Here is a 25,317-nt window from a genome sequence, read left to right on the forward strand (position 1 = left end):
CAAGAAACAGCACATCATTCACAATTCCAACTTTTTTTTTTTTTTTTTTTTTTTTTGTACTGGGAATTTAAGCCAGGGAAACTTTAACACTAAGCCATATCCCCAGCCCTTTTAATTTTTTATTTTGAGACAGGGTCTCACTATGTGGCTTAGGGCCTGGATAAGTTGCTGAGGCTGGCCTTGAACTTGAAATCCTGCCTCAGTCTCTCAGGTTGCTGGGATTACAGATGTGCACCACCATGGCCAGCTGAAAACTGTCTTTAAGGCCATTTTCCTGGACATGTTAGGCACTTCATGGAGCTACCCTCCAGAGCACTGCTAAATTTTGTCTCTTAACCAGATAATTGGCTTTTTTTGCATAGATTTTCATGGTTCAGTCATACTGCTTACATTATGAAATTTGAAGTTTTGTGTCTAAAATACATAGGTAAATGTATGAGTTTACAGCATAAGAAGTGTCAATTTGGAGAGAGAAGTTAAACATATAAAAAATCCAGTTTAAGGTAACTGCCCAAAAGATAAGATGGTCTTATTTTACTGAACTATTTTATAATAATCCGAAGAGCAACAGATAAAATGACCCTAGGCTTCTGAGGAAAAAAATAAGAAAAATTAATGGTAAAATTGGTTTTTGACTAGAAGCGCCAACAGCTGTCTTTGATAAGCTCCCTTACTTATATTGTGGACACTTCAGCGGAATATCCTTAGTTTAAGATGATTTGGATGTAGGAACTACTGACAGAGAGAAAGCAACCCTCCCTCAGGGACTATCAACCCTTGTCTTTGTACTCCAGGTCTCCCCAGGAGGCTAATGGAATGAACTGGATCCCAGGAGGTCTACCTGTTATCTAGCTGCCTGAGGGGAGAAGACACCAAGGGGAGCATTACCTGACCGTGGGGTGCCCGTGGTTTCTTGCTGGATGAAGACAGGAGTACTCTCCTGGTTTTCTTCCACGGCATAGATGGTGATGTTGTACTGAACTCCAGGCTGCAAGTCACTGAGGGTGACAGAGTTGGCAGTCTCGGGGAGGTTGAGCTCGGTGCTACCGCCCTCTTCTGATGGTGCATAGACTATTCTGTAGCCTGCAGGGTCAGGAGAAAAGTATGAAGCGCTGTTTTATAAAACAGAGGCTAAGAAAATCATGAATCCTCCCCTCTCTAGTCACCCTTACACTTTGCTTGATTAGTTAAGAATCAGCAAGATTCTTTCTGATTCTTTCAATGCTACCACTTCTAATGACTATTCAGCACAAAGATAAAATAAGAAGAGCCATACAAACCTTTTTAATAATAAATATCATCCTTGAAGACATGAGATACTTAATAACTGTCAATTAGAAAAGCCAGTAGGTGGAAATCTTCATGCTAGGCTGATTTCTCTTCTTTGAGCTCTGGATTACGGAAGCAATTAATGAACCAGCCTGAACACAGAGCTCTCAAGCCCTGTCTGTTTCTTTGTCTACTATGAGGCTGAATAGGAAACTTAGCTTTTCTTTAAGAGTAAGCCTTAGTGTAAGGTTTTCAGAAATGCCACACCTCTGCAGCCCTGGAAATGCTTGCTGTAATGGCCAATGAGCTGCCTTTGCAGGGGTGTGCGCGTGAGTGTGTGTGTGTGTGTGTGTGTGTGTGTGTAAGGAGTTGGTAAAAATGGCATGTTACACTGATCCACAGTCTGAATCTGCTCTTGCCACACTTAGCCATAAAGATTAACAAAGAAGCCAAAGAACAAGGCTAAGCCCACCTGTGATTGGTGCCTGGGGTCTGCTCCAGCGAACAACAATGGAGGTGTCATCAACTTGGCCCACAGTTGGGTCAGGAGGGGCGTCAGGAGCTAACAAAGAAAGGAAGGAGGAAGTGAGGCAGCTGAGCAACTTTGCTATAGCCCTGCTTTTACAAAAGGATTCCTTGAACACCATGTAGCACACAGGTACCTGTTGTCTGTGAGGTCGACAGGATCAAACTTTGCTCCCCGTCTTCGGCTATCTGATAGACATTTACAATGTACTTTCGGCCAGGAAGCAGGTCAGGGATGCTCACAGAAGTGGCCGTGCTCGGGAGTTCTTTGGAATAAAAAAGGAAAGGTCACTGATCAAAGCAAACCAATGCCCCCACAGCTGATCTAAGAAGAACTACATATCACAGGGGGGAAAAGACTAGAAGGAGATGTAGTAAAAGATAATCAGTGATTATTAATGTTCTATGGGATATTTTTTCTTTTGTTTTTCCAAAATCTTCTCCTAAAGATGCATAGTTTTAATAATCCACCCCCCAAATTTTTGAAAATAGCTCTGTGTGGTTATAAGTCATAGTAGCAGCAATGGGCAGAAAGTGATGGGGGTCGGGGTGGGAGGGATATTCTTTTTCTTGACCTGGATGCTGGTCCCATGAATGAGTTCAACAAACTTTGTAAAAGATCTCTAACCATGGGAATCTGAAAAGCATAAGCAAAGGACCTGAGCACTCTTCAAAGCTACCATCATCAGAGGTAGTCCTCATATATAATCACTGCCATGAGAAAATAGTTTCTGTTGTGCAAACCTATGTCCAGGCAAATACTTGGTGCTCAGTGAAGCTCACATCAGGGACCAGGACAAAGTGTCGTTGCTCACAGGAACTCAGCCAGTTCTGTAAAGGGTCAGCCCCTCCCTGACTTATCAGAGGGGAGAGTGTTCAGACCACGTATGATGCCCTGTCCCCAGGGGGTCTACCCATCACCCCTCCAAACCTGTCCTGAGACAAACCGTGTTTAGCTTACCCAGGTACCGTCGCTCAGCTCCCTCCTCACTCAGCTCATACACCACCAGGAATCCAGACAAAGTATCGGAAGCTGAGACCCATGAGACCACAAAGCTGCTGGCAGTGATTTCAGTCACAGATTCAGATGTGGCCACCACCGGTGACAAAGGTGTCGTCTCTCCTGTCACGGTGTTGCCTAGAGTGCCACAGAAAGGGGGAGACAGTCCTTGAGTTTTCTAGAATGTTCACCCTTCTTGTCTGAAGAATACTGTCATTTAAAAAAATGGAGGTGCCATTCACGGAAGGAATTAAACTGAGAATGAAGCAGGTCCTGCAGGGAGCCCAAGTCTGGGATACCCAGGTGTAGACATGAGGATGCTAGGTACGTACTGGTCCCTTTGGGGGTGCTGCTGCTGGTGGTGGTGAAGTCGAAGCGTGTCACTTCTCTGTGGCCATACTGCTGAAAACTGATGAGCTGCCCCTCATATATCACTCCTGGGGTCAGGCCTTTGATGACGTAGGAGTTTAAGTGACCAGGAATGGTAGCCTCTTTCCAACGGCCCACAGAATTTTTCTGAAAATTTAAATGAAATTTTAAAAAAAGAAAAAAAATCACACAAGAGTGTGCAAGGATGCACATTCAGAGATGAATGAGGGTGAGCAATCTTCAAAGACAAATGAGGAGATTTTCAGCTCCACTCTGGAGGATGATCGTGGAAAACTGAATTCAGAACAGGGACTAGTAGTAAAGTTTGTTGATGTTAATAATTGTATTGTAAGTATTATTTATTGAGAGTTTATAGCTCTGTGCTGTTTTGCTTGCTTTCTCCCACTGACCTTCACCTCCCTGCATCCTACTCAGTAGTGTTGGTATCACTGCACTCATTTAACAGGTGGAAAAACCAAGAGTTATGTGACATGCTGGAGATTATGAATTTGCAAGCGCTGAACACCTTTGCTTTGGCAAGAGCAATTACTTAATATTGGTGAATACAATTATGATATCCTAAATTTTCATCTTGCCCACTTTTTTCCCCACTTTTACAATAAGCAGAGATAGCTTCCTTTCTAAAATGGGAAATATGTTCTATCATCTTTTAAGTTGGTGGGATACAATTCAAGTTTCTTGCCCTGCGGAAGTGTTCCAAGGCACCATACTGTTTTTGCGATTCAGATTCTGGGGACAGCACAAACAAGATTCAACTGGTCTGGTTTTGTGACTCATTCTTGGATACAAACTATCCCATCAAAAGTGGTCAGCTAACTTTGGGCAAGACTATAGAAGAATGTAATTTCAGTTTATTTAATCTTTTGCTCCTGGTTTACATTTTCACATCCTGTTCAATTTCATTAATATGTCATAGATCACAAAGCTCACTGCAACAGAATGTGTGGAGAAGAAACACCCTAACTTCAAACAAGACGAAATCCTTTTAAGTATAAATATTCAAAGTAGTATGAGTATCAAAATACATTTTGTATCCCCAGTGATTTTTCTTTTTAATTGCCCAATCAACCAGTTCACAGATTTAATTCAAATGCTCAAGTGCCCATTTATATTTTGGGGATAAATGAAAGTGATCCTAGTATCCTTTGAACTTAAATTTTAACTCAAATACTCTGTGAAAAATTTTGAAATTAGTCATTAAAATTAGCTCCAAATTGGTAGTAAACTTGTATTCAATGTGAGCTTTTAAAATTAGCTATCAGAAGAAAAGATTAGAAAATATACTCATAAGGAAACAATCGAAAAGTTTTCATTTTAATAGACATTTTCTCCTGTATTTAAAGTACTGTTCCTCAAATCATGTTATGAACTTAGAAGTTGTATTGGGGTAGGTTTGAGAGGGTAAGAAAAACTAAAGCTTAATAGACATTATCTTCCTTGGTATGGTTTCTTCAGTTTCTAGACGTTTAGAAAATCACAGGGCTCATTCTTTAAATAAACCAACTATCATCCCTCATCTGCACTTTCCTCTCATCCATCTCTTTCTCTTCTATCTAAATAACCTTAGGAGATAAAATTAATGCTTGAAACAATGAATCTTAGGCTGGAGATGTGGCTCAGTGGTAGAGCACTTGCCTGGCATGCAGGATGCCTGGGGTTTGATCCTCAGTACCACACATAAAACAAAACAAAAATATGGTTTAAAAAGTGAATCAAAAAAGAAAGGAATTAATTTACAGGACGGATCCCAATAAGTTCTTCCTTTAATAGAGTTGAAAGACATGCAAAAAAATTAGATTATCTTCCCACATTGGGCAAGATTAAGTTTATGCTATCATTTCTAATTCCTTGCAAAGATTATTTGTAACATAAATTTCTAAATTCTAAATACAAAAAAAAAAACCAGTCAATTTGATTGGCCATATATTCTCACTAAGAAAACATACTGATAGTTAATCAGATCTGTTGACTCAAAAGCTAGAAACAAACAAAAGAAACATATCAGAATTTGGTGAGGTTGGGATACTCAGTATTCAGGGTTTCTGGATGGATACTCACAGGTCTCCACCTGAGAATGTACTTGGTGATGTGAGATGGTTCTGGTGCATTCCAATGGATGGGGTGAGAGTTGGGCTGACTGGGGGTCTCAGTGATAATTACTTGGACAGGACCAGATGTACCTAAAAATTTTAAAAGATGAGATTTGGTTATATAGAGTATTCACTCCAATTTAAAATTTAATGTTCATGATGTCATCATTAAAAACAGATTGCTTATCAGTTAATATTACTATAATAAAAATGATCTGGGCTTGGTAAAGCCTTTTACCTCCTGACACCGGGAATCAATGCAACAAATTCTTTCTTAGATGATTATTATTGTTCTTCAAATGAGAAACACAAATGTTTACAACAAATAAAACTATTGTTTTTTTTTAAATCTCCTTAATCTGTTTTCTTCTTTATTTTCGAAGGAAAATTGTGAAACAATAGTGAAATTGCTTTAACACAGACAATGTAATTCAGAATACAAACTTCATTTACTGATTATATTGTTTCCTTTAAAGAAAATTCTAATTTGTGAAAGTTTCATTACCAACGACTCTGCTATCTGAGAAGAAAACAACATTCCAAAGGCCATATGACATGATGTAAAACAAACACATTTCTAAATGGTGCCAAAACTTAGGCAAATAGACAAAGGTAATAATTAAAAACCCAGTTTTATTTCTCATCAGCCTAAGCATTCTGTCAGTTTGAAAAAAGAAATCTAGCTTTATTTCTATTCAAAAAGTATACTCTAAAATCTCACCACTGGTCAAATTATTAAAAGATCAAAAATTTTTTTCAAAAGGAGTTAACAACTAAAATGACATTATGAAATACATAATAAATTCAATGTTTCCACATATTGGTATGTGTGACTGTTATGGACTTGGTTCTTTTGTTTAAGGAAAAGGAAAAATAAGGAAAGAGAATCAATTTGTTAATACAATAGACTCCACTTAGGATAAAACAAAACAGTGCTGAAATATTTAGGTTTATAGAACAGAAAACTATCTTTCTCTTAAACTCTGTATTCTCTACAATGTCAGCCAATGTTCAATGTTCTAGAAATAAAAAAAGTTCTTTGTAATAAATAACCTTTCCAAGAATTTTGTTTGTTTAATAAAGCACTTCACCAGATTATTAACAGAATTAAGTTTCCTGAAAGGTCTCAGGGAAAAGTATATTTATTTTCGAATATATAGTAACTTATTTATAAATATATTTAGTATCTTAGCCATTAAATTATCTTTGAAAACAAAGTCTTCTCTAGCAGAATAATTATCTAACTTGTAAATCTAGGTATACTTAAAAGTCCTAGAATAATACACTGACTCTCATGCGGGTAAAAATTCAAAGTTGGTTGGAGATCCAAATATTCTTTGAATCTTAATTTCATTGAGGGTACATATTTCCAGGCCACATGGCTATCAAAGTTCATATATAAAATTCACAGTTTTCCATTCTAAAGTGACACATATTTCACAGAACATGCAGGATGTTTGTTTTAATCAATTGGCAAAAGTTACATGACCTTCTTTGAGACATCCCTCTGTTCATGGAGATTCTCACAAATATGAATATGTTTTTAAAGATAAATATTTAAGAAAAGTTTTAGAGATGTGACTATTTAAAGTACTTTCATATAAGTCAGTAAATAGAGGAATATCAGATCCTTAAGTTATTTATGATCATTGGCATTAGGTTGTATAAATATTGATCCTTGAAAGAAATCCTACCACAAACTCTTCAGGAAAAGAGACACCTGGTATACATTTTATTTAGGGTGTCAATCATGACTTTGAGGCGGGGGGAAGTGTATGAAGAATGAACGTCTATGAAGATAGTTTTAAAAAGACAATACAAGTCACCTTTAAGAATAATTATACTGCCAAGTCCACGAGGAGGAGGATGACAAAGGGGAATGAAGGGATATGGGAAAAGGTTACCATGATGGTTTGATCCTAGCCAAAGAAAAGCACACTAGAGTCGCCCCTTTTTCTTCGCTGTTCTGAAATTCTAGGTTTTAATGTTGAGGCTTATGCCGTGGCACACCTTTAATGGAACTGCACTGAATAACAAGTGGGGACTTAGCATATTTTTGCCCAAGAAGCAAAGAAATTGTGTCAGTTATTTGTGAAGTCAATTAAATTCCTTTTAATCACCACACTCTACTTTATACTACATACAATTCAGACACCATTGACAATATTTAAATTTTTGACCTTTATTTATTCATTTTTAATTTTTTTGGTGATGCCGGATCGAATCCAGGGACTCCCATGTGCTAATAAGCAAGATCTCTACCAATGAGCTACATCACCAGCCCTTTTTAAATTTTATTTTGAAACCAGGTCTCACAAAATTTCCCAGACTGGCCTTGAACTTGAGATTCTCCTGCCTCACCCTTTACAGTAGCTAGGATTACAGTGTGCACAGCCATGCTGGATTTGCTCATTCTTTTAATATTGGCTGGTTGGTAGAAATTCTCCAATTAATCTCTCTGGCATATAGTAGCAATATACTACCAATAATTCACCACCAAAATCTTTACTCCCTTTCTTCTTTAGTATGATCAAACAAACAATAAAGTAGTTAAGATAGACACCAGGTCTACCCTTATAAAAACAGCTTAAAATAAGGTCAAAATGATTAATTTCCAGTAACGGTGACCCTGTAGAAGTTAAACATTCATGATTTTTAGACTCAGTCACTTTTCCGTCTGTTTAATTTGCTAAGCTCTGTGTTCTCCTAGTTGCTTATTAACAAACCAAAAGCCACATATCTTTTGCTAGTTTGAACAACTCTAACAAGTCCTCTGTAGGAGGAACAAACAGAACAGGGCTCAGAGACGCTCTGTTGGCAATCCGTTGTCGCTTTATTCTTTCCACACTCTTGGAGCACCACATGCTTCACATGAGCCATTGAGCAAAGAGACAAACACCTAAGAATGAGGCTGAGGCCCTTTCCCCAAGGTCTCCCCTGCGCAATGGACACCTGGCCCTCCTCTTTTTCAGATAACAGGAACAAAGGCATCAGGTAAAACTACAACCGAAAGACTCCTTCCCACCCCGATTACATCTCTAACAGATCCACCTAAATGCAAGCAAGCAGCTGTGTGGACAGGTTTATTTAAAAAAAAAAAAAATAGAGGAAAGATTTCTGTAAATCACTCAGGAGAAAATAGTTTCCAACAATTACCACATCAATTTCAATAATCGTAAACATGAAAACAAGAATATTTCTTTACAAGATTCTATCCTCTGGTTGCATCATTTAAAACAAACCCAATGCATATTTTCTGAACCTATAGTGCTTTTGTTAATCAGATGTAAAACTATATTAAATTTTTTTTTTTTTACTTTTTTTTTTTTTTGATACCAGGGATGGAACCAAGAGGTTCTTAACCACAGGGTCATATCCCCAGCCCTTTTTTATTTTTTAGTTTGAAACAAGGTCTCACTAAATTGCAGAGGCTGCTTTGAATTTGAAATCCTCCTGCCTCAGCCTCCTGATCCACTGGGATTACAGATGTGTGCCACAGTGCCTAGCTAAATTAAAAAAAAAAAAAAATTAGGTGATTCTTTAGCCTAAATCTACCAAGAAACACAACTTAAAGGAGGGGTGGGTCTGTGCCCTGAGCATATGCAGTCCCTTCTCCAGACCTGATAATGTCTGAGGATTGGCAAGAGCTAAATCTCCCAGGGTCATAGAAAGGATGCAATGGTGACTGTTATTTAAGATCACAAACTGTCAGATTATTAGTGTGGAAGGAATTTTAAAGGTAATTAGCTACAATCCCCCCAGTTTACAGATGAGTAAATGGGGAACAGAAGCTTGACTGCTATCCCTTTGGCAACAAATAGAGTTTAGACCCAAGGTTTGGCTAATGCTGCCTTTGGCCAAATGGCTCCCATAGCTCATTCCCTGTGTGAGAGACTCTGTTATCACATTCCAGAGAAAGGAAATTAATTTAATTTTAACTTCTGTCATATACAGATTCTGACACCCCTAAAATCTTTTTCTTTCTGATTATGGGCCATATTCTCTCTAAAATTAATAGAGATTTAGGAGATTTTATACCTCAGTAGTTGCTCACAAAACTGAGGCTGAAGAAGTAGACTTCCATAATTTAATGTTTTATTGTAATCATTCAGCAAATTTAAAAAAAAAATTAAATTTCCCCCAAATGAATTCATAACACCTACAGCTAGAAATCAAGTCTTTGTGTCCTGAAAAACCCAGCAACAACATTTGAGGGTGTTTGAACTGTGTAGGCAAAGATGACCAAGTTACTCAACTCTTGGCCCAGGATACTTTGTTCTACATTCTAACTGATCAAACAAATGAAAGCTTTACACCAAGAGGGCCTAGGTGACATGGGGAGCAAACACATGCCCCGAGTTGCACTTCATCCCCTCTCGAGGCAACTTCTCTGTCAAGAACCAGGATAGAAAGCCCCAAACCCCCAGCACCACTCACTCTATGGTTTCTATTTCCATGTATGGGTGTGAAGATAAAATGAGTCAGTGTTGTAACTTAGAGGAGCATTCTACTATATAAAAAAGAAAATTATATAGATATGCCTGTTCAGAGCCTTCGTACCTTTCACTGGATAGATTGGGGAGGGGAGAAAGGAAAATCATTTTATTCAAAAACTTAATCCATTTTTAGACAATGATATGAGAAATGGATGGAAAAGAGAGAAGCCCGTGCCTTGGGCCTCAGAGTATGATGAGCACTAGTGCTGCCTGCGGTTATAACCACCGACAGTTCCCTCTGACAGTTACAGAGCTGCTTACCTGGATAGGCCTGCAAGGGCTGGCAGTGCCACTCCCCAATGCCACGGCCATAGCAGTAGCACTGGTACCTGATACCATGCACATGTTTCTCCCATGAGTCTCCAATTTGATAAAATGTCCGAGTTTCTGAATCCTGGCACTGATCTAGAATATATGCAAGGAAAAGATAAACAGCCTTGAAGATTTAAGTCTACCAAGTAAATTTCAGGGTGCTAGAGCATGCATTCTTAGAAAGTTGAATAAAAATGTCCAACTCTCCTTATAATTATATGCAGTTAAAAAACACTTTGTTCACATTCTTTGCCTTACAGGATGATTAGTTTAAGAAATATCCATTGGAAGGAATATTTAGTTTTCTAAAAACAGATATGTTTCTGAGTAAAAATGAAAAGAATAAGATCAGTATTAGTCTGAGCATTAATTTTCTAAAAATTACATATTTTATTTTAATGATATCAGTGTAACTGGCTTGCCATTTGAATAGCTAGGAAAAATGTGCAATAATTTCACATTATATACTTCCTTAAAATCTGGGGGAAATAGATTTTAACTACGAGTACCCACTGAGCAGCTTCTAAGGATCCTTCCCACCTTGGTCAATCTTAGTTTGTTTTTGTAGTGAGCAACTTGCTTCTTTCAGTAAAGAAGTATTAATAAATTACCCTAAACTTTGGAGCACTAGGAACACAGCTCTTTTAAGATCCAACCTTTCCTCTTTGCTCAGTGCTACTTTAAAGGGAAAAAATGGAGTGTTCTTTAAAAAATGGAGTGTTCTAGAAGGAGGTAGCGCTGGCATACTTCTTTGCCCATTTTAATGCACGTTCAGCAAATAAAAGTGCCTTTTCCTAACGTGAGTCAGAACTAAAGAACTAAATTTATTGAATTAAAACAGATGATTGCCACTATTGAGACAGAAAAGACTTTGCACAGCTCTGTAAACAGCTGGGCAAACTCTGGATCAACTTCCACCATGTAGCATTGAATAGCTTTCCTTATCTAAAACTGACTGGCCCTGCTTCATACCCAAAACCATCCCAGGAGCAGGGCTACTCACCAATGGGATCACACTGCCATCGGCCTCGGCCCTGACCAAAGCAGGTACAGTTCAGCATGTGTCCCTCTTCGTGTCGCTTGTGGAATGTGTCATTCACGTTGTAAGTGATGTCATCAACAATGCACTGATCTGTTTAGAGAAGAGTTAGATGGGTGAGGAACTTTCAAAATCTCACTGACAAAATAAAATGAATTAAACTTTTCAAAGCATATTCCCCCATCTTGATTATTAACAGATTGCATGAGAAGAACTTTCTACTGGTATAGAATATTCTAACTTTTTTTCAAAGCTTAGTCAGTATTACAATTTTTGCCCTCCCCCAATTTTCTCTTATCGACATAAATGTTCAAGTTTACAGCATATACAACTAAAGCCAATTTTTAAACAAATACATGTCTTAGTTTCTGAAAAGAAACTTGCTCAGGTGATAATTTTCTTTAAATCTCTGCTTGCCATAAGAAGATGATTTAACATAATATTTAGTACACAGCACAGTGTTGTGATCTGGTCTCTGGAATGGGGAGAAGGGAGGAGACATTGGATTAGGGAAATAAAATTACATCAATGCATCTTTGTAAAGTTCAATTAAATCAATTCTGTGTCTCACTCCGTGAGAGATCCTGAGAAAATCACTTTGCTTCTTTGGGTTTTAGCATCTGCATTTGTAAAAGGAGGACTTGGTTTGCACACCATACTAAGTAAGTAAGGCTCCAAAAGGGCTCTGCCATATCATATGCAATTACTATTATTCCTGGATTGTGTATCCATTCAACACCACAAAAGGAACAAGCTCAAGCCAATATCCACTCACTAGCTACTATTATGACTATTTATTAGCTCAGAGTTCTACCTAAATATTACTTTTCAAATCAAAGAAGTAGAAAACTGAAAGTCTGAATGAATCAACACCTCCTCATATTGAATCTTTGGGTTCAAAGCAGGGAAAGTAATCTGAACAAAGGAAATGAATCACTCCACGTATTCTTAAATTCTTCTTAAATTCAAATCTACAAGAGTCTGATTTTAGAATGGCAGTGTTTGTTCTTTGTAGAAATAATTCCATCTCTTTTAGACACAAATGCTGTGGTATCATGTAAAGCTCGGAGGATCAAATGTGTTCTTGCTTTGGAAGCCACCCTTTTGGCTCAGCCTAAGTTCTTCCATCCTTGGAATGCTTTAGAGCCTTAGGATTACTGTGCCGGATCTTACCAGTTCATGAACTGCACAGGCATTTTGATTTCAAAGTTAGAGCCAGGCCCAAGCCCAGTCTGACTCTACTGGGTTTTATCTTCCTGGGGGAGGTCTAGAGAGTTGGTGCATGTCCTCTATTCTGAGCTGATATCACCCAATGTACCTCTTTCAAGAATCAATTTTCGGCCGGGTACATGGTACACACCTATAATCCCAGAAGCTCAGGAGGCTGAGACAGGAGGATCACAAGTTCAAAGCTAGCCTCAGCAAAATTGAGGTGCTAAGGAACTCAGTGAGAACCTATCTCTAAATAAAATACAAAACAGGACTGAGGATGTGGCTCAGTGATTGAGTGACCCTGAGTTCAATCCCTGGTATTCCCCCTGCCAAAATAGAATCAATTTTCCCCTCCTCTGTCCTTCAATGCCACAGGGCAAAGGTTCACAGACATTCCACTTTACTGTGCTTTTTCTCATTGCTACTGAGACAAAGAAAGAGAAATATTAAAAATGGAAAAAGCACAAAGATCATAGGTTTTCTATAAAGTTTTTCCAAAATCTTCCTAAAATCTGTTCACTGTGATAATGTCCCATCAAATGTAATAAACGGAAATCTCTTTGAGAAAAGAAAAGAATCATCCTGCCAGCTTTTCCTAACTGGCTGCCCCCCAAAATGAACTTCTTCAGCATAGCAGACTGACTAATGGAGTGGCATTGGGGGATTCTTCTGCTTTAGGTAAAGTACAAGTTTTCACATTAAAGTCTCTCTGTGTACCCTTTGTTCTCTCAAATGCTTTGGTTAATAAGGCAACATACCTCGGAGCTTGGAGTAGGCGACACATGTCCATTCTCCACGGCCATTCCCAATACACGTGCACCTCATCATGTGGCCCATATCATGCTGCTTATCCCACTGGTCTCCAATGCGATACATGACTCCTTCGTTGGTTGTGCAGATTTCCTCATGGGCTGTTTTGAAATGGAGAAGCGATGCATTTGATAAATAATCACAGGGTCAAGGCAGGTGTGCAAACACCATTATCAGTCCAGTCTAGTCTTCCTAAGAATTCTCACTTGGAAAGACTTGTGTGCCTCAAAAATACCTACAGCTGTAAGGTAGAGGCAGAGTGTTCTGAGCTCTGGAGAGAGGAAGCATCATCCAAAGGGAAAGTGTGGTTTTTTTGTTTGCTTGTTTTTTTTTTTTTTAATTTTTAATTTATTATTGTTGGTGTATTAAAATATATATAATAGTGGGATTCACGATATCATATTCATACATGCACAGAATACAATTTGGTCCCTTGGTGGGGATTGTTAAAATAAGGTGATACCTGAATGTTCACTCATCTACCAGGCTTTAGGTAGAAGCCTGGATTGAGTACTGCTTTTAATTTTCCTATTTCCAGTTTATTCTAGTTCAAAGGAAAACTGTGTTTGGGTGTTGAATTGTAAGCAAAAGTGAGTTTTCCTTTTAAACTCAATATGATCTTTTGTTGCAAAGAAAGCAATAAATGCATGGGTGGTTTCCTTGAGTCTTGTTCATGGTTGACGCTGCAGAGTATACAAGTTCTTGATTCTACAACCAGAAAAATCAAATGCACAGTTTGGAACTCTTGAAATTTGAAAACAAATAAAAGATACTGGTTCCCCTTTCTCCATATAAACTGGAGATTTTTTAAAAAAATTCCCTATTGTCAGAAAACAAATTTTCAGATTTGTCTCTATCACTTTGGTATTTGATAAGTGTTAGAGCTAATGCCAGCCAAACAGTCACGTGTCAATACTATAGCTCTGTGACTACAACACAGACAAGTTGTTTTAAGTGACTCAAGCACACCAAAGTGTGATCTTGACAAAAGTCAAACTTTTGCAACTTTATATTTTCAGATTTCTAAAAAAAACCATTTTTAATTGTCTTTGTGTATTTTGGACAATAAAGCATGTCAATGAGATTTTAAAAGGATTCAGATGATTATATAAATCATATTTTTTTCAATTTGAATGTACATGATGTAACATGTATACACATATATCACATAGATTTTTCTTCTCCAAATTGTCTTATTGGGTGAAGTAGGAGTAAATAGAACACTCATCTGTCTCTACTCTCTGAATGGTTGTCCACAAGGGCAGCCCAGAGGGCTTCCTCTTACCAGCCATGGGGCAGAATCCAAACTTCTGGTCAGCATCATAGTTCTGTGTGGTTCCGCACCATTTCATGTTGTCTCTCCTGCCCTCAGAAGTACAATCGGTGTAATTGCGGTTGTTGTACAGGAAGGGGAAGTGGCACAAGGCACCATTGGAATTTCCACCTCGAGTTTGAACCAAAACTGCCCAACACACAAATAGAAAGGAGATTATAACTGAGCTTTCCCAGGTACACAGGGGAATCACTACGGGGTCGTTCTGAGAGATCCAGGTTTCTGCATTAATTCCCAAACAGTCTATCTCAGAATAAAAAAGGTCTGATCATTTAAATACACTAAATTTCTTAGTGTATTCACCTTCACCTTCAAATCAGAGTTAAATCCCATTGTCACTCATTTTCCCAGAAAAAAAAATTAAACGATAGCTTTGAATAAAACACACTTTTAACCAGAAGATAAGGAAAGGCGTTCAGATAGCCATCCAGAGTATTTTTCAGCTCAGTGGGATCATCTACTGATTTCAAGATGTATCTTTAATCACATCATAATCTCTGTGTATCAGTATAAATGACCTAGAGGGCTTTTCTCTAAGCAGCACTGGGAAACATGGGGAGATACCCAGATGCAGAGTCACCATATCTTTTGGTCGAAGAAGAGCAAAAGCAATGGTTCTGGTGCAACCTCACAATTCATGGTTAGACTGTTGGCAAATAAGATGGGTTTTTCTCACTGCTGTGGTTTCTCCTGGGACACTCACCAGTATGGTCTGTACAGAAAGAGTATTTCTGATCCTGTTCATAATTCCAAGTCGTGCTGCACCAAAGATGCCCATCCTGTCGCCCTTCTGTGGTGCAGGAGTAGAAAGTCCTGCCATTGTAGACGAACGGTAAGACGCACGGCTCCCCGTTTGAATTGCCACCAAAAGTCTGGGTTACTGCTATTAGCATAACAGAAAGAATTTCAGTTAATAGAGCTCTCTCACCAATGGCAGCTTATTTATAGCTTAAATGAGAGATTGAGCTTCTGCCCACAAAGAAAAAAGCTGGGAGGACAGATGATCATCTGGTTAATTTCAGTTAAAATGTATTATTGAGGAAACCATGCCTGCTATGGATAGAACCATGACCTGAGTTCTCTGCTCACATCTTTTGTTACCTCTTCTGCCACCATGCCTTAGTTTCTCTATTTATAAAGCTATATTTATACAAGTTAATTAAACATGTGGCTCAAAGATGCTGAGGGGATATGTATGACTATATCATTGCCATAAGAAATAACACTTGAGGCTATTTTAAGGCAATTTCTTTTGAAAAGGGTACCAATTTATTATTACTATAGTTGCTGCCATATTTGTAGCCCCGAAGAGGTGCATTAGGTTATTGAACGATGTTTGCATCACAAAGCTGATGAAATTTGAGACGCAGAGTATAAAATTTGGATGCTTCGTTATTCTGAAAGCAACCCTCTTGTAACAATATTTTGGGCAAATAAAGATAATGCATAGCAGTTTGAGCCCCACAATGGGAAGGAAATACATAAATTAAAAATCATTGGAAGAAAACAGATGAAATGTTACCCCAATTGTCTTCACAGAGGAGTAAGATCATAAGATTTTTCTCATTTTATTGCATTACATATTTTGTAAATGAAGGTATTGCAAAAAATAAGTAACAAAGTCATCTGTACTGTTTTTTTAATATTTAATTTTTAGTTGTAATTGAACACAATACTTTTATTTATTTCTATGTGGTGTTGAGGATTGAACCCAGGGCCTCACACATGCTAGGCGAGTGCTTTACTGCTGAGGCACAACCCCAGCCCCCTGAACTGTTTTTTTTTTTAAATAATAATGCATACCTGTCTCCTGACAGCTGATGCCATTGCCCAAGCAAGTGCAAAGCATTTGCTTGTTTCCTTGTGTCTTCAGCCATTGCATCCCCACAGAGTAGATCACACCACTGTCTGTGACACAGTGACCATAGGGAACAGGCTGGGGGTGAGTCGGGGGCTGGTAAATGGCTTTTCGGACATCTGTGATGGAGCCAGAGCCTAAGGGCACAAGAAATGAAAGTCACAAAACTGGATAAGAGAAGACAGTGAACGAATTTTTGGAGTCAGAATCCTTAGGATCTCACAGAGATCAATCTGACTTTCACATGTCACTGGTCAGGAAAAGAAATGTCCCTTCCATTCTGCATTGTAGCTTTTGCATTCAGTCTAAGTAATTACCCACAAAACTTTACCAAATGGTCTCCATCTTCCAGTTCATCTGTGCTACTGGGATTATATTTTTAAATGACAGACATCATTCTGCCATTTCACCAAGCAGATACTTTAAACAAATACCCACTTGGGCCAGAAAACTCATAGTCCATGAGTTTCACAATCCTGCATTTGGCTAACTCCTGCCAGCCTCACTTCTGGTCACTTTCTTTTCTGCTCTATGCCTTAGACCACTGAGCTGTTCATCCCCAGTATTCCTAGAATCACGTGCTGACCTTTTCCTCATGCATTCCCCTTCACCTTACATGATCTGCCTCACCCTTCCTCTCTTAGCAGCCACCATAAGTCCATGCACTTGGGCATTGTTTTTTCTGACACTGATTTTAGGAGCCTCTGCCACTATACAGCAGACCTCTTTGCCATCCTATAACTGCACTCACTGGTGGGTACCCTGGGCAGCCGTACTGGATTCCCTACAAGCTGCCCTTACTTTCTGCATCTTGCTCTTCTACAGGATTACTTGTGCTTTTGTTATTTGTTTTTCTAAAATTAATTAATCCTTCTGGATTAACACAACAGAATGTGCTTATTTTTTCTTGCAACTTTGGGAAATATGCTCCCGAAGGCCAGGGTTCGTAGCAGAGTCAGAACCGAGGCTAGAATGACTGGTAGACTGAATTCCGTACACTAGAGCCCAGAGATACTTCACAGAGAAAGGAGCCCAGGTCAAAGACTGGGAAGATGGCCCTGTCTCGTACACCCCACACTGAGAATCAAGAGGCAAAGGGACATAAAGGATCTGTGCAGCAGGTTTCATTTTGTTTAGCTCAGTATTCCTCAAACGGTTTTGAACAGGGAAACCTTTTTAGCATAGAATTAGTAATTAATAAAAATAGTTAATATTCAATGAGTCTTTACCCCCAGTTAATTTCCAATGACCCCTTTACTCTATTTTAGTAGGCAATTGTGATTATTTTTTTTGTTTTATTTTTGCTTTTTTGTTCAGCAACAACTTTGACGGTAACCAAATAACTCAAAGATACCATCAAGTCTTGTTTTGCTCATTTTTATAAGTGTTAGATCAAAATAAAACCTCATCAAAAGAAAAAAATCTAATCCATTAATATTTTTAGCTAAAAGACTGATAGCTAAGAAGCTAAGTAACAACGCTGGCACATTAACAAAAATGTGCTGAGAATAATTATAAGAGCAAGGGTACACCCTTGATAACTATATATCTCTCTTCAGACTCTTACAAAACATCTGTGATGCAAAAAAAATCTTTTCTCATACCAGAAGTCACTAAAATTTCTTTTTAAAAATATTAAAGTTATTATTATTGTTATTTGTTTTCCTGCTGGGAATTGTACCCGGGGCCTCTACAAGGCTAAAACATGCACTCTGCCCCTGAGCTACGCCCTACCTCCTATCATGTTTTTGAACATGATATTTCCCCCACTAAGGTCTGTTTTCACTTCATCTTAATTTTCCTCCAAAATTTAAAGCCTCATAGTAAAAATAGTTTTTAACAACTAATAATCTGTAAATGATCTCAGCTTATTAGTTGAAACTCTGCAAATCCTCAAATGGCACGTCAAGGGAAAGGTGGGTTTGCAGAAATATTTCTTGATCCACTTCCCCATTCGTGGCCCTAGTCATCCTGTGTCTCACCAGAGGACGTGGCCTGCAGAGATGTGTGCCTTTCGCACTTCCACTCCCCTCTGCCGTTGCCTGTGCAGATGCACTGCAGCAGGTTTCCTCGATTATCCTTCTTGCTCCAGGTATCTCCAATTTTATAGGATGACCTTGTGTCCTGATCGTTGCATCTGTCTGTTTCAGAAAAGAAGCATGTAAGTACATAATCAGATCGAGATTGGCAAGGGATCAATTCGAATCTAACAAAGGAATACAGTTTAACGTTTGGTAGCCCACATTTCTGTAATGTTTATATTCAGCTCTGGTGCTGTAGATATTAAATTTCTACAAGATGAGACTGCATTTGCTAAGTGGATGAGTAGAGCTATGTTGTTCCCCCTAATTCCACCTTTCTGTTTGCCAAAACTTGTTCATCATATTCTATTATTATTATTTATTTATTTATTTATTTATTTTTTGGCATGGGGAGTATTTCCAGGATTGAACTCAGGAGCACTTTGCCACTTAGCCACATCCCCAGCCCTATTTTGTACTTTATTTAGAGACAGGGTCTCACTGAGTTGCTTAGCACCTCACTTTTGCTGAGGCTGGCTTTGAACTGAAGATCCTTCTGCCTCAGCCTCTTGAGATGCTGGGATTACAGACGTGTGCCACCACGCCCTGGCGGCATTAATCTTTTAAAATAGCTTTCACGCTGTTCTTTTAACCAAAATCATTCTCAGGTATTGTATTATATCATTCTCAGGTATTGTTCTATTCTGTATTTTTCCTTCTCAGGCTCTCCTGGGCCTTCTCTTAGTAATAATTATGGGCTGCCTTTCAATAGAACTTTCTTTAGAACACCAGACAGGAAGCCCTGAGGGTCTCCTGGGTCTCTACCAATTGCCCCAAGGAAGCTACGAAAAGACAGTAGGATCTCTTTATCCACTCATTATGTAAAAATATTCAGCAGAGGAACAATCTATGACTAAAATGTTCTCTTACTCTCCCCCCAAATACCTATTTAAAATTCACTAACTAAATAACCTCTTTTGAATTGTTCGCTATTACCACTCTAAAGGAAAAGTGGGATTATTCATGTAAAATGGTAATTGGTAACTAAATTACCATTAGTCTATGTGCTTAGTTATCTGGCAGATAGATCGTTTAAATTATAATCCAGCTTCATCCATATGCTACAATGTGAATATAGAGGATCTGATTGTGAATCAGATCTACTACAACTGTTGGGTTGGAAAAAATAATAATTAGATAGCTGGTGTAGGCACACACAAATCCACCATGGGATCTGCCAAGAGAATGGAGGTTGAACAAAGGTATTGCTGGTTAGAACTTTCCTCCAAGCCCCAATCAAAAGTCATTCCCTGACCCCCACAATTCTGTTTTCAGTATCTTGGGGGCAAACTCCTAATATTGGGTTATGTAGGTGGTAAGTACATATAATCCTTTCTCATCTCCCTGACCTACTAAGTGCTCTCAGAAGGCTAGGCTAATGTTCAATTTATATTTACCTCCTTCCTCTACCACCTTCTACAAAGTATGTACTTATAAAATCTCGTGGAATAAATAATCTTTAAGAAACTTTTGCCAACTTCCTATTAGAAAAGTTTTAAATAATAGATAAGAAATCTAGTTAGATTTTGAATTTGTCTTAAGCTAAAATATTGCCACAGAGGCCTTAAAGGCTGAGAATCAGAACATTTTAAGAACAAAAAAATATAATGAACTGGCAAGTTTCTGAGAAATATTTGGTCAGAATCATTGTCATTTTATATGAGACTTATTTTTGTTGTTATTATTAGCAAAGAATTTGAATTTGATGGAGTCTTTTAAGATAATTAAGTGTTTTAAGCTAAATTAGTAAAATAGGTATAAGATATTTAAATTTGATTTTAAATTCAGTTATAATCTATAACATCAATAGTTATGTGGCTGTTTTGCATCAACATATTATACAGCTGCTGATAGTTTTAAATTCTACAAAAAGGGCCCTGAAAACAAAGGCAACAATTTATATTTCAAACAATTTAAAAAGGATCATTAAAGATTCCCAGGGTCAAATTTTCAATAGCACTAATAAGTTGGGTAAGAGACACTATTTATTGATGCCAGAGTTAACAACTTTAACCTATAGGATAAATACTTTTTATTTTCATCAATTTTGCTCATAAATCTTTTAAACCTAAAAGGAAACCTAAACCTTTGGAGCTTGGCTCATTACCACGTCAAATGCATCCCATGCCAAAAGATATATTGGTGTGCTATTTTTAATAATCTTTTTGCTCTTTTTGAGATACTTGAAAAACATCTCAGTGACAATTTAGATCATGCACAGAACTAATCTTCAAATCTATGACACATTTAGCATCTGAATAAATATGAAGATTTTTTTTTTTTAGTAGCCATAGCCTAAGACCTCTTGAACAAAGATTGTTGTTTTCTACTTATTCAGTCTTCTCAGCTACAGAACACAGTGGCTATAGAACTTTTCCTGACATCCTAAACTCTGCAGGGCTGTTATTGTATTGGATGTGTTCTAAGAGACGTCAGATGATAATTCTCTCTAGGAATTCCAGAAAATAGTAGCTGGCCTCATGGTCAACACAAAGACCTAACACATACTTCTAGAGGTGCAAGTGATGCGTCCGCTGCCTTCTCCCAGGCAAGTACAATCCACCATCATCCAGCCTTGATAGGGCTTTTCCCAGGTTTCCCCAACAACATAGGAAGTCCCAGCAGCATTGTCAAAACATTTCTCAGCTGTAGAACAATTTGGAAGAAAAACAGAGAGAGAGAGAGAGAGAGAGAGAAGGTTATTTTGAATTGTACTGTCTCCCTGTAATTTTAAGTGTAGTGTGTTAGCAAAAAAATCCAGCCACATTTTTTTTAAGTGGCACTCTCTTCGGAAAGAAAGGCACGCCCTGGACCTAAGCACAGAGTAAGCAGCCAAAGCAAAAGGAAGCTCCAGTCAAATTGGCAGGAAGAGCTTCTCTTCTACTAATGAGCACATGGACTGCACATTTTCAGCCAGTCTCAAGCTTCCCACCAGCGCTTGGTGTGAACAGTATGTATGTATCTAGTCTGTGGGAAAATTCCAAACTTAATTATGAATTATGAATGGCCTGAATAAGACAACAAAAGACCTCTTTCAAATTTGGATTTCTGTAAAAACAACATAAAAACCCCCAAATTAGAGAACAATAAGCAAAGGGAACCAAAAAACTTTTGGTCTTATATGTATGAGTTCAGGTGAGGACTGAGACTAAGAAAAGCTCACAAATTTTTATTGTGAAAATAAATTGCCAACGTGCAACAAACAGCACTTGTCATTTTACGTTCCAGTCCAGTGCATTTCAATGAAATGTGTCAAAAGTGTCATTTTTTTTTCTTTTGAATAATTTATATCTTAACCAAGATGGGATCTGATATCAAATGTATATTTCGGTTTTGTTTTATTTTTTTGTTTTGTTTTGATTTGGTTTTGCAGTGCTGGGGACCAAATCCAGGGCCTCATACATGCTAGGCAAGCACTCCACCACTGAGCCCCATAGTGCTATAGTCCTGAGTTCAAATATTAACAAAAGAAGGGCCTTCATCCTAAATCTTTCAACTCTATCTTGTGACTTTGAAACAAAATGAAGACTTCTGTATATGGTTAGTACTTTATAATCTGATTTCCTTAAGAAGATTGCAGATCATGTAACATTTCATTAGTTAAAATAAAATTCTCATTTCACTACTTTTGAAATTGGAATTCAGATCTCCATGTGATTTGGGTTCGACTCAACATCATAGCTCTGCTTGGTGCCCCTATTAATCCGCAAAAGCCACACACCTATAGGCTTGCAGGTCCACTCTCCTTTCCCGTTGCCAAGACACACGCACTCCAACATGTAACCACCAGTCTCATGAGGTCTCCTCCAGGTGTCACCGATCTTGTAGGACTGACCCCCTTCGTGGCAGCGGTCTGTTTAAGAAAGAAGGCAAGGGTTGATAGAGTGGGACAGAGAATTAAGGAGGAAAAAAAGTCTTGTGTTCCACCTAGAACAGGCACTTATATAGTCTAAAGTGAGACACAGAGAACAGTTTCTGTGTCCTACTAGAGACACAGAAAAGTTAACAGAGCTGGTCACTCTGGGTCAATTCAATTAAATGTCTTTGTGCCTAAAGTTCAAAGGAAACCACAGAGAAATCTGAATATCAAAGAAAAGGCAATAAATCATGATTCCCCAGAGAGATCACAGAAAATTGGGTCCTAACAGAAAAGAAAGGTGGGGAAGCTTGGCCTCCATCCATGCACAGTTGGTTGAGCCTGAGACCACTCAATGCAAAGGCCACATTTGGTAGAGCATTCCCATTTTCAGGTGTATAGAAAGCCTATAATTTACCCTAGGATAGGTATGTAATTTTGGTGGAAAGCAAATGGATACATGCATATAAAGTGTGGGAATCCTGATGCTTCTCTAGGATATTAAATCCAATAGCACATCCAAAGGCTAAATTGTTCACTAGATAGCAAACACTGTAGACCACTGATCTTAAGATCTGCCTATGAAGTTTCATAAACTCTAGCTTAAGTGTGGGGAAAGTTGATTTTGTTTATTCACAAGGAGCTAATTTGTTCTTTTGGATGGAAACATTTCAGATGACTTTAATATAAATGATTAAAAAATCCTATTAATAGAAAATACGGGTAACTCAATGAATCATACTAGAATGATTGCCTTCGCTTCACTAAAGCTGATGAGAATCAGCCCAGTCCCCAGTATTCCTTGGGCATGCTACTGGGTTAATCATTTCATATTATCTCTGGGAATTACTATCTCAGAGATCTGCTTCCTGGATTAACCTACAGGTCACAAATAAACCAGACCATTTCTGATATGCAAGAGGTCTCTGCATAGCAAACAAGAAAAGCAGATAAGATATGACTGACTCACTCTTCATGAACAGCTTTCCAATCACTGGGCTTGAAGATGCCCAGGTAATTTAAAATACTAACTCCCCTAAGCACATCCTACTGAAATGGAACTCAAGAGAGCAGTTCAATTACACCATGTATATACACGCACACACACAGGGACATAAACACACACTTACAAATTCATACACACTAAATACTCTTTCCGCCAGTGCTTAGAACCATCTTCTAGAAGCACAGAACCAGTTGGGTGGCCACACAAAAGCACCTGGTCATCAGGGGCAAATCCCAAAGGGAAGAATAGTCCATCATGGGCAACAGAGAATAACAGTGACATTAATAGAGAAATTCACATTTATGACAGTTTATCATCATTTTACAGAAAGGTATCTTCCTTACTTGCAATCGTGCAGCTTATTCTCCCTCGCCCGGCCCCGATGCAGGTACAATCCCAAATCATGGAATCTTTAGGGCGCTCATAAGTGTCACCCACTCGGTAAGTGTTCCCAGTATACTTGTCAAAACAAGTCTCTTCAGCTGAGGAGAGAAGAAGCCCATGTGAGCCTCACTTATGTGCAAGCCTTTCTGCCCCACTCATCCATTCAGAGGAAAATGTGCTTTTCTGTTTGAACAGCTACTGCAAGTTTTAAAATGAAGTGCAGGGTTACAGACTCTACCTTTGGCACAAAAAAAGGTCACAGTTTTTGACCACTGACAAGTTCTCAAATTTTCTGTAAATATTTCTATCAGAAAGAATTCTCAAGGGAAAAAAAATTCATACAGAGTAGTAGCTTACAACAGGCTACACTGAAGAAAGGGATTCAGATTCCAATCTCTGAGTCAGGGCCATATAAAAAGCAGTTTGAAGACCCCCACCTCCCTCTAGGCATTGACCCTTGTTAATTCTACTAAGTATTTCCATTTGAGCCTCATTGGTGCTTCTAAGAAGGCCTTGCTATAATTTACAAGAGATACATCAATGCTCTGAAGGTATGAACACTTTGAAGTGGTTAGTGGTTTTGCATTGAATCGCAGCTGACAAATCACTTTACAATATAGTGCCCTAAAGTGTTTTCTGGCCCATAATCTTATAGTTCAAGATCTGAGATTACTTTCTAATAAACTTTTATAAGTTTTGTTTTGTTTTGAAGGAGGACTCACAGAATCTTTCCTTTTTCTCATTAAAAACTTTGGGAGAGTAAAAGAAAAAGACGACTCTGGAAACAAATTTGGAATATATTGTTTAAAGGTAAAAGTGGAATATGAAAAGCCCACATAACCAGCTTAGAAAGAAGAAATAATAGGCAATTCTATTAGAAAAATGGTGCATGTATTTTTATTTAGTGCTAAATTTGAGTAACAAGACTCACTCATTTACTAAAAGACTCTAGTGACATCCCTGCTCCCCACACAACACTTACGCTCAGGTTTGCTCTCGCAGTTGAAACCTCGACTCCCTCCATAACAGGTACACACCAAGGCATTGCCTAGGTAGGTGCGCTCCCACTGTTGGTTTATCTGATAGTGTTTTCCATTGTCAAAACAACCAGCTGTAAATAATTGAAGGAAAAAGTCATTAAACTTCCATTCTTCCTTTTGTTCAAATTATGGATTTTTTTTTCTTTACACACAATCAAATTAATAAGTCTGGGCACCAAGCAGAAAAAGAACTTAATCACCAGAATGCCAGGAGAATTAAAAATAATATTCTACTAAAATATAGAAGTAGAAACTAGTTATTCAAGGAGTTAACCACAATTTGTAGAGGTGGATATTTGAATTTATTCTTCTTTGAACTTAGCTAAAATGTTATGCAATGATGTCATTTCCATCTGGCCAAGGGTCTACATCAAAGAAATGGAACAATTCTAAAAGGTGGATAATTGAAATTAACATTTTGAAATATGCAAGGAACTTCAATACCCTTTTGGAAAAAGAAGTCAAGAAAGGCAACTTTAAAGTTTCCTTTAGCTAAGGCAAAGGGAGGGTGTGTCTTTGAAAAACTGAAGAGGGATTCCAATCTCTTCTTGGTGAAGAATCCCAAGGGGCCTCAGAGCAATCTGAACCAATTACGGATCTTTCAAGTTAGTAAGAA

The 25,317-nt window shown here is 38.2% G+C and overlaps 1 protein-coding gene across 11 annotated transcripts in view; it reads right to left on the minus strand.

Moving 5' to 3' along the window:
* Positions 1 to 25,317, minus strand: part of Fn1 (fibronectin 1) — a 64,625-nt gene that overhangs the window by 38,411 nt on the left and 897 nt on the right. For all 11 annotated transcript variants that reach the window (XM_021730731.3, XM_013361361.4, XM_013361363.3 and 8 more), the window contains exons 2-18: positions 24,644 to 24,772; positions 23,622 to 23,759; positions 22,137 to 22,268; positions 20,924 to 21,061; positions 18,317 to 18,475; positions 16,280 to 16,471; positions 15,180 to 15,359; positions 14,429 to 14,605; positions 13,092 to 13,244; positions 11,086 to 11,214; positions 10,032 to 10,175; positions 5,243 to 5,364; positions 3,127 to 3,310; positions 2,756 to 2,932; positions 1,932 to 2,060; positions 1,742 to 1,831; positions 889 to 1,083 (exon numbers count right to left, since the gene is read on the minus strand). In XM_021730731.3, coding sequence (XP_021586406.2) covers positions 889 to 1,083; positions 1,742 to 1,831; positions 1,932 to 2,060; positions 2,756 to 2,932; positions 3,127 to 3,310; positions 5,243 to 5,364; positions 10,032 to 10,175; positions 11,086 to 11,214; positions 13,092 to 13,244; positions 14,429 to 14,605; positions 15,180 to 15,359; positions 16,280 to 16,471; positions 18,317 to 18,475; positions 20,924 to 21,061; positions 22,137 to 22,268; positions 23,622 to 23,759; positions 24,644 to 24,772 — 2,568 coding nt within the window. The remainder of the gene's footprint in view (positions 1 to 888; positions 1,084 to 1,741; positions 1,832 to 1,931; positions 2,061 to 2,755; positions 2,933 to 3,126; positions 3,311 to 5,242; positions 5,365 to 10,031; positions 10,176 to 11,085; positions 11,215 to 13,091; positions 13,245 to 14,428; positions 14,606 to 15,179; positions 15,360 to 16,279; positions 16,472 to 18,316; positions 18,476 to 20,923; positions 21,062 to 22,136; positions 22,269 to 23,621; positions 23,760 to 24,643; positions 24,773 to 25,317) is intronic.

This window comes from Ictidomys tridecemlineatus, chromosome 7 (assembly GCF_052094955.1).
Source record: "Ictidomys tridecemlineatus isolate mIctTri1 chromosome 7, mIctTri1.hap1, whole genome shotgun sequence".
NCBI lineage: Eukaryota > Metazoa > Chordata > Mammalia > Rodentia > Sciuridae > Ictidomys > Ictidomys tridecemlineatus.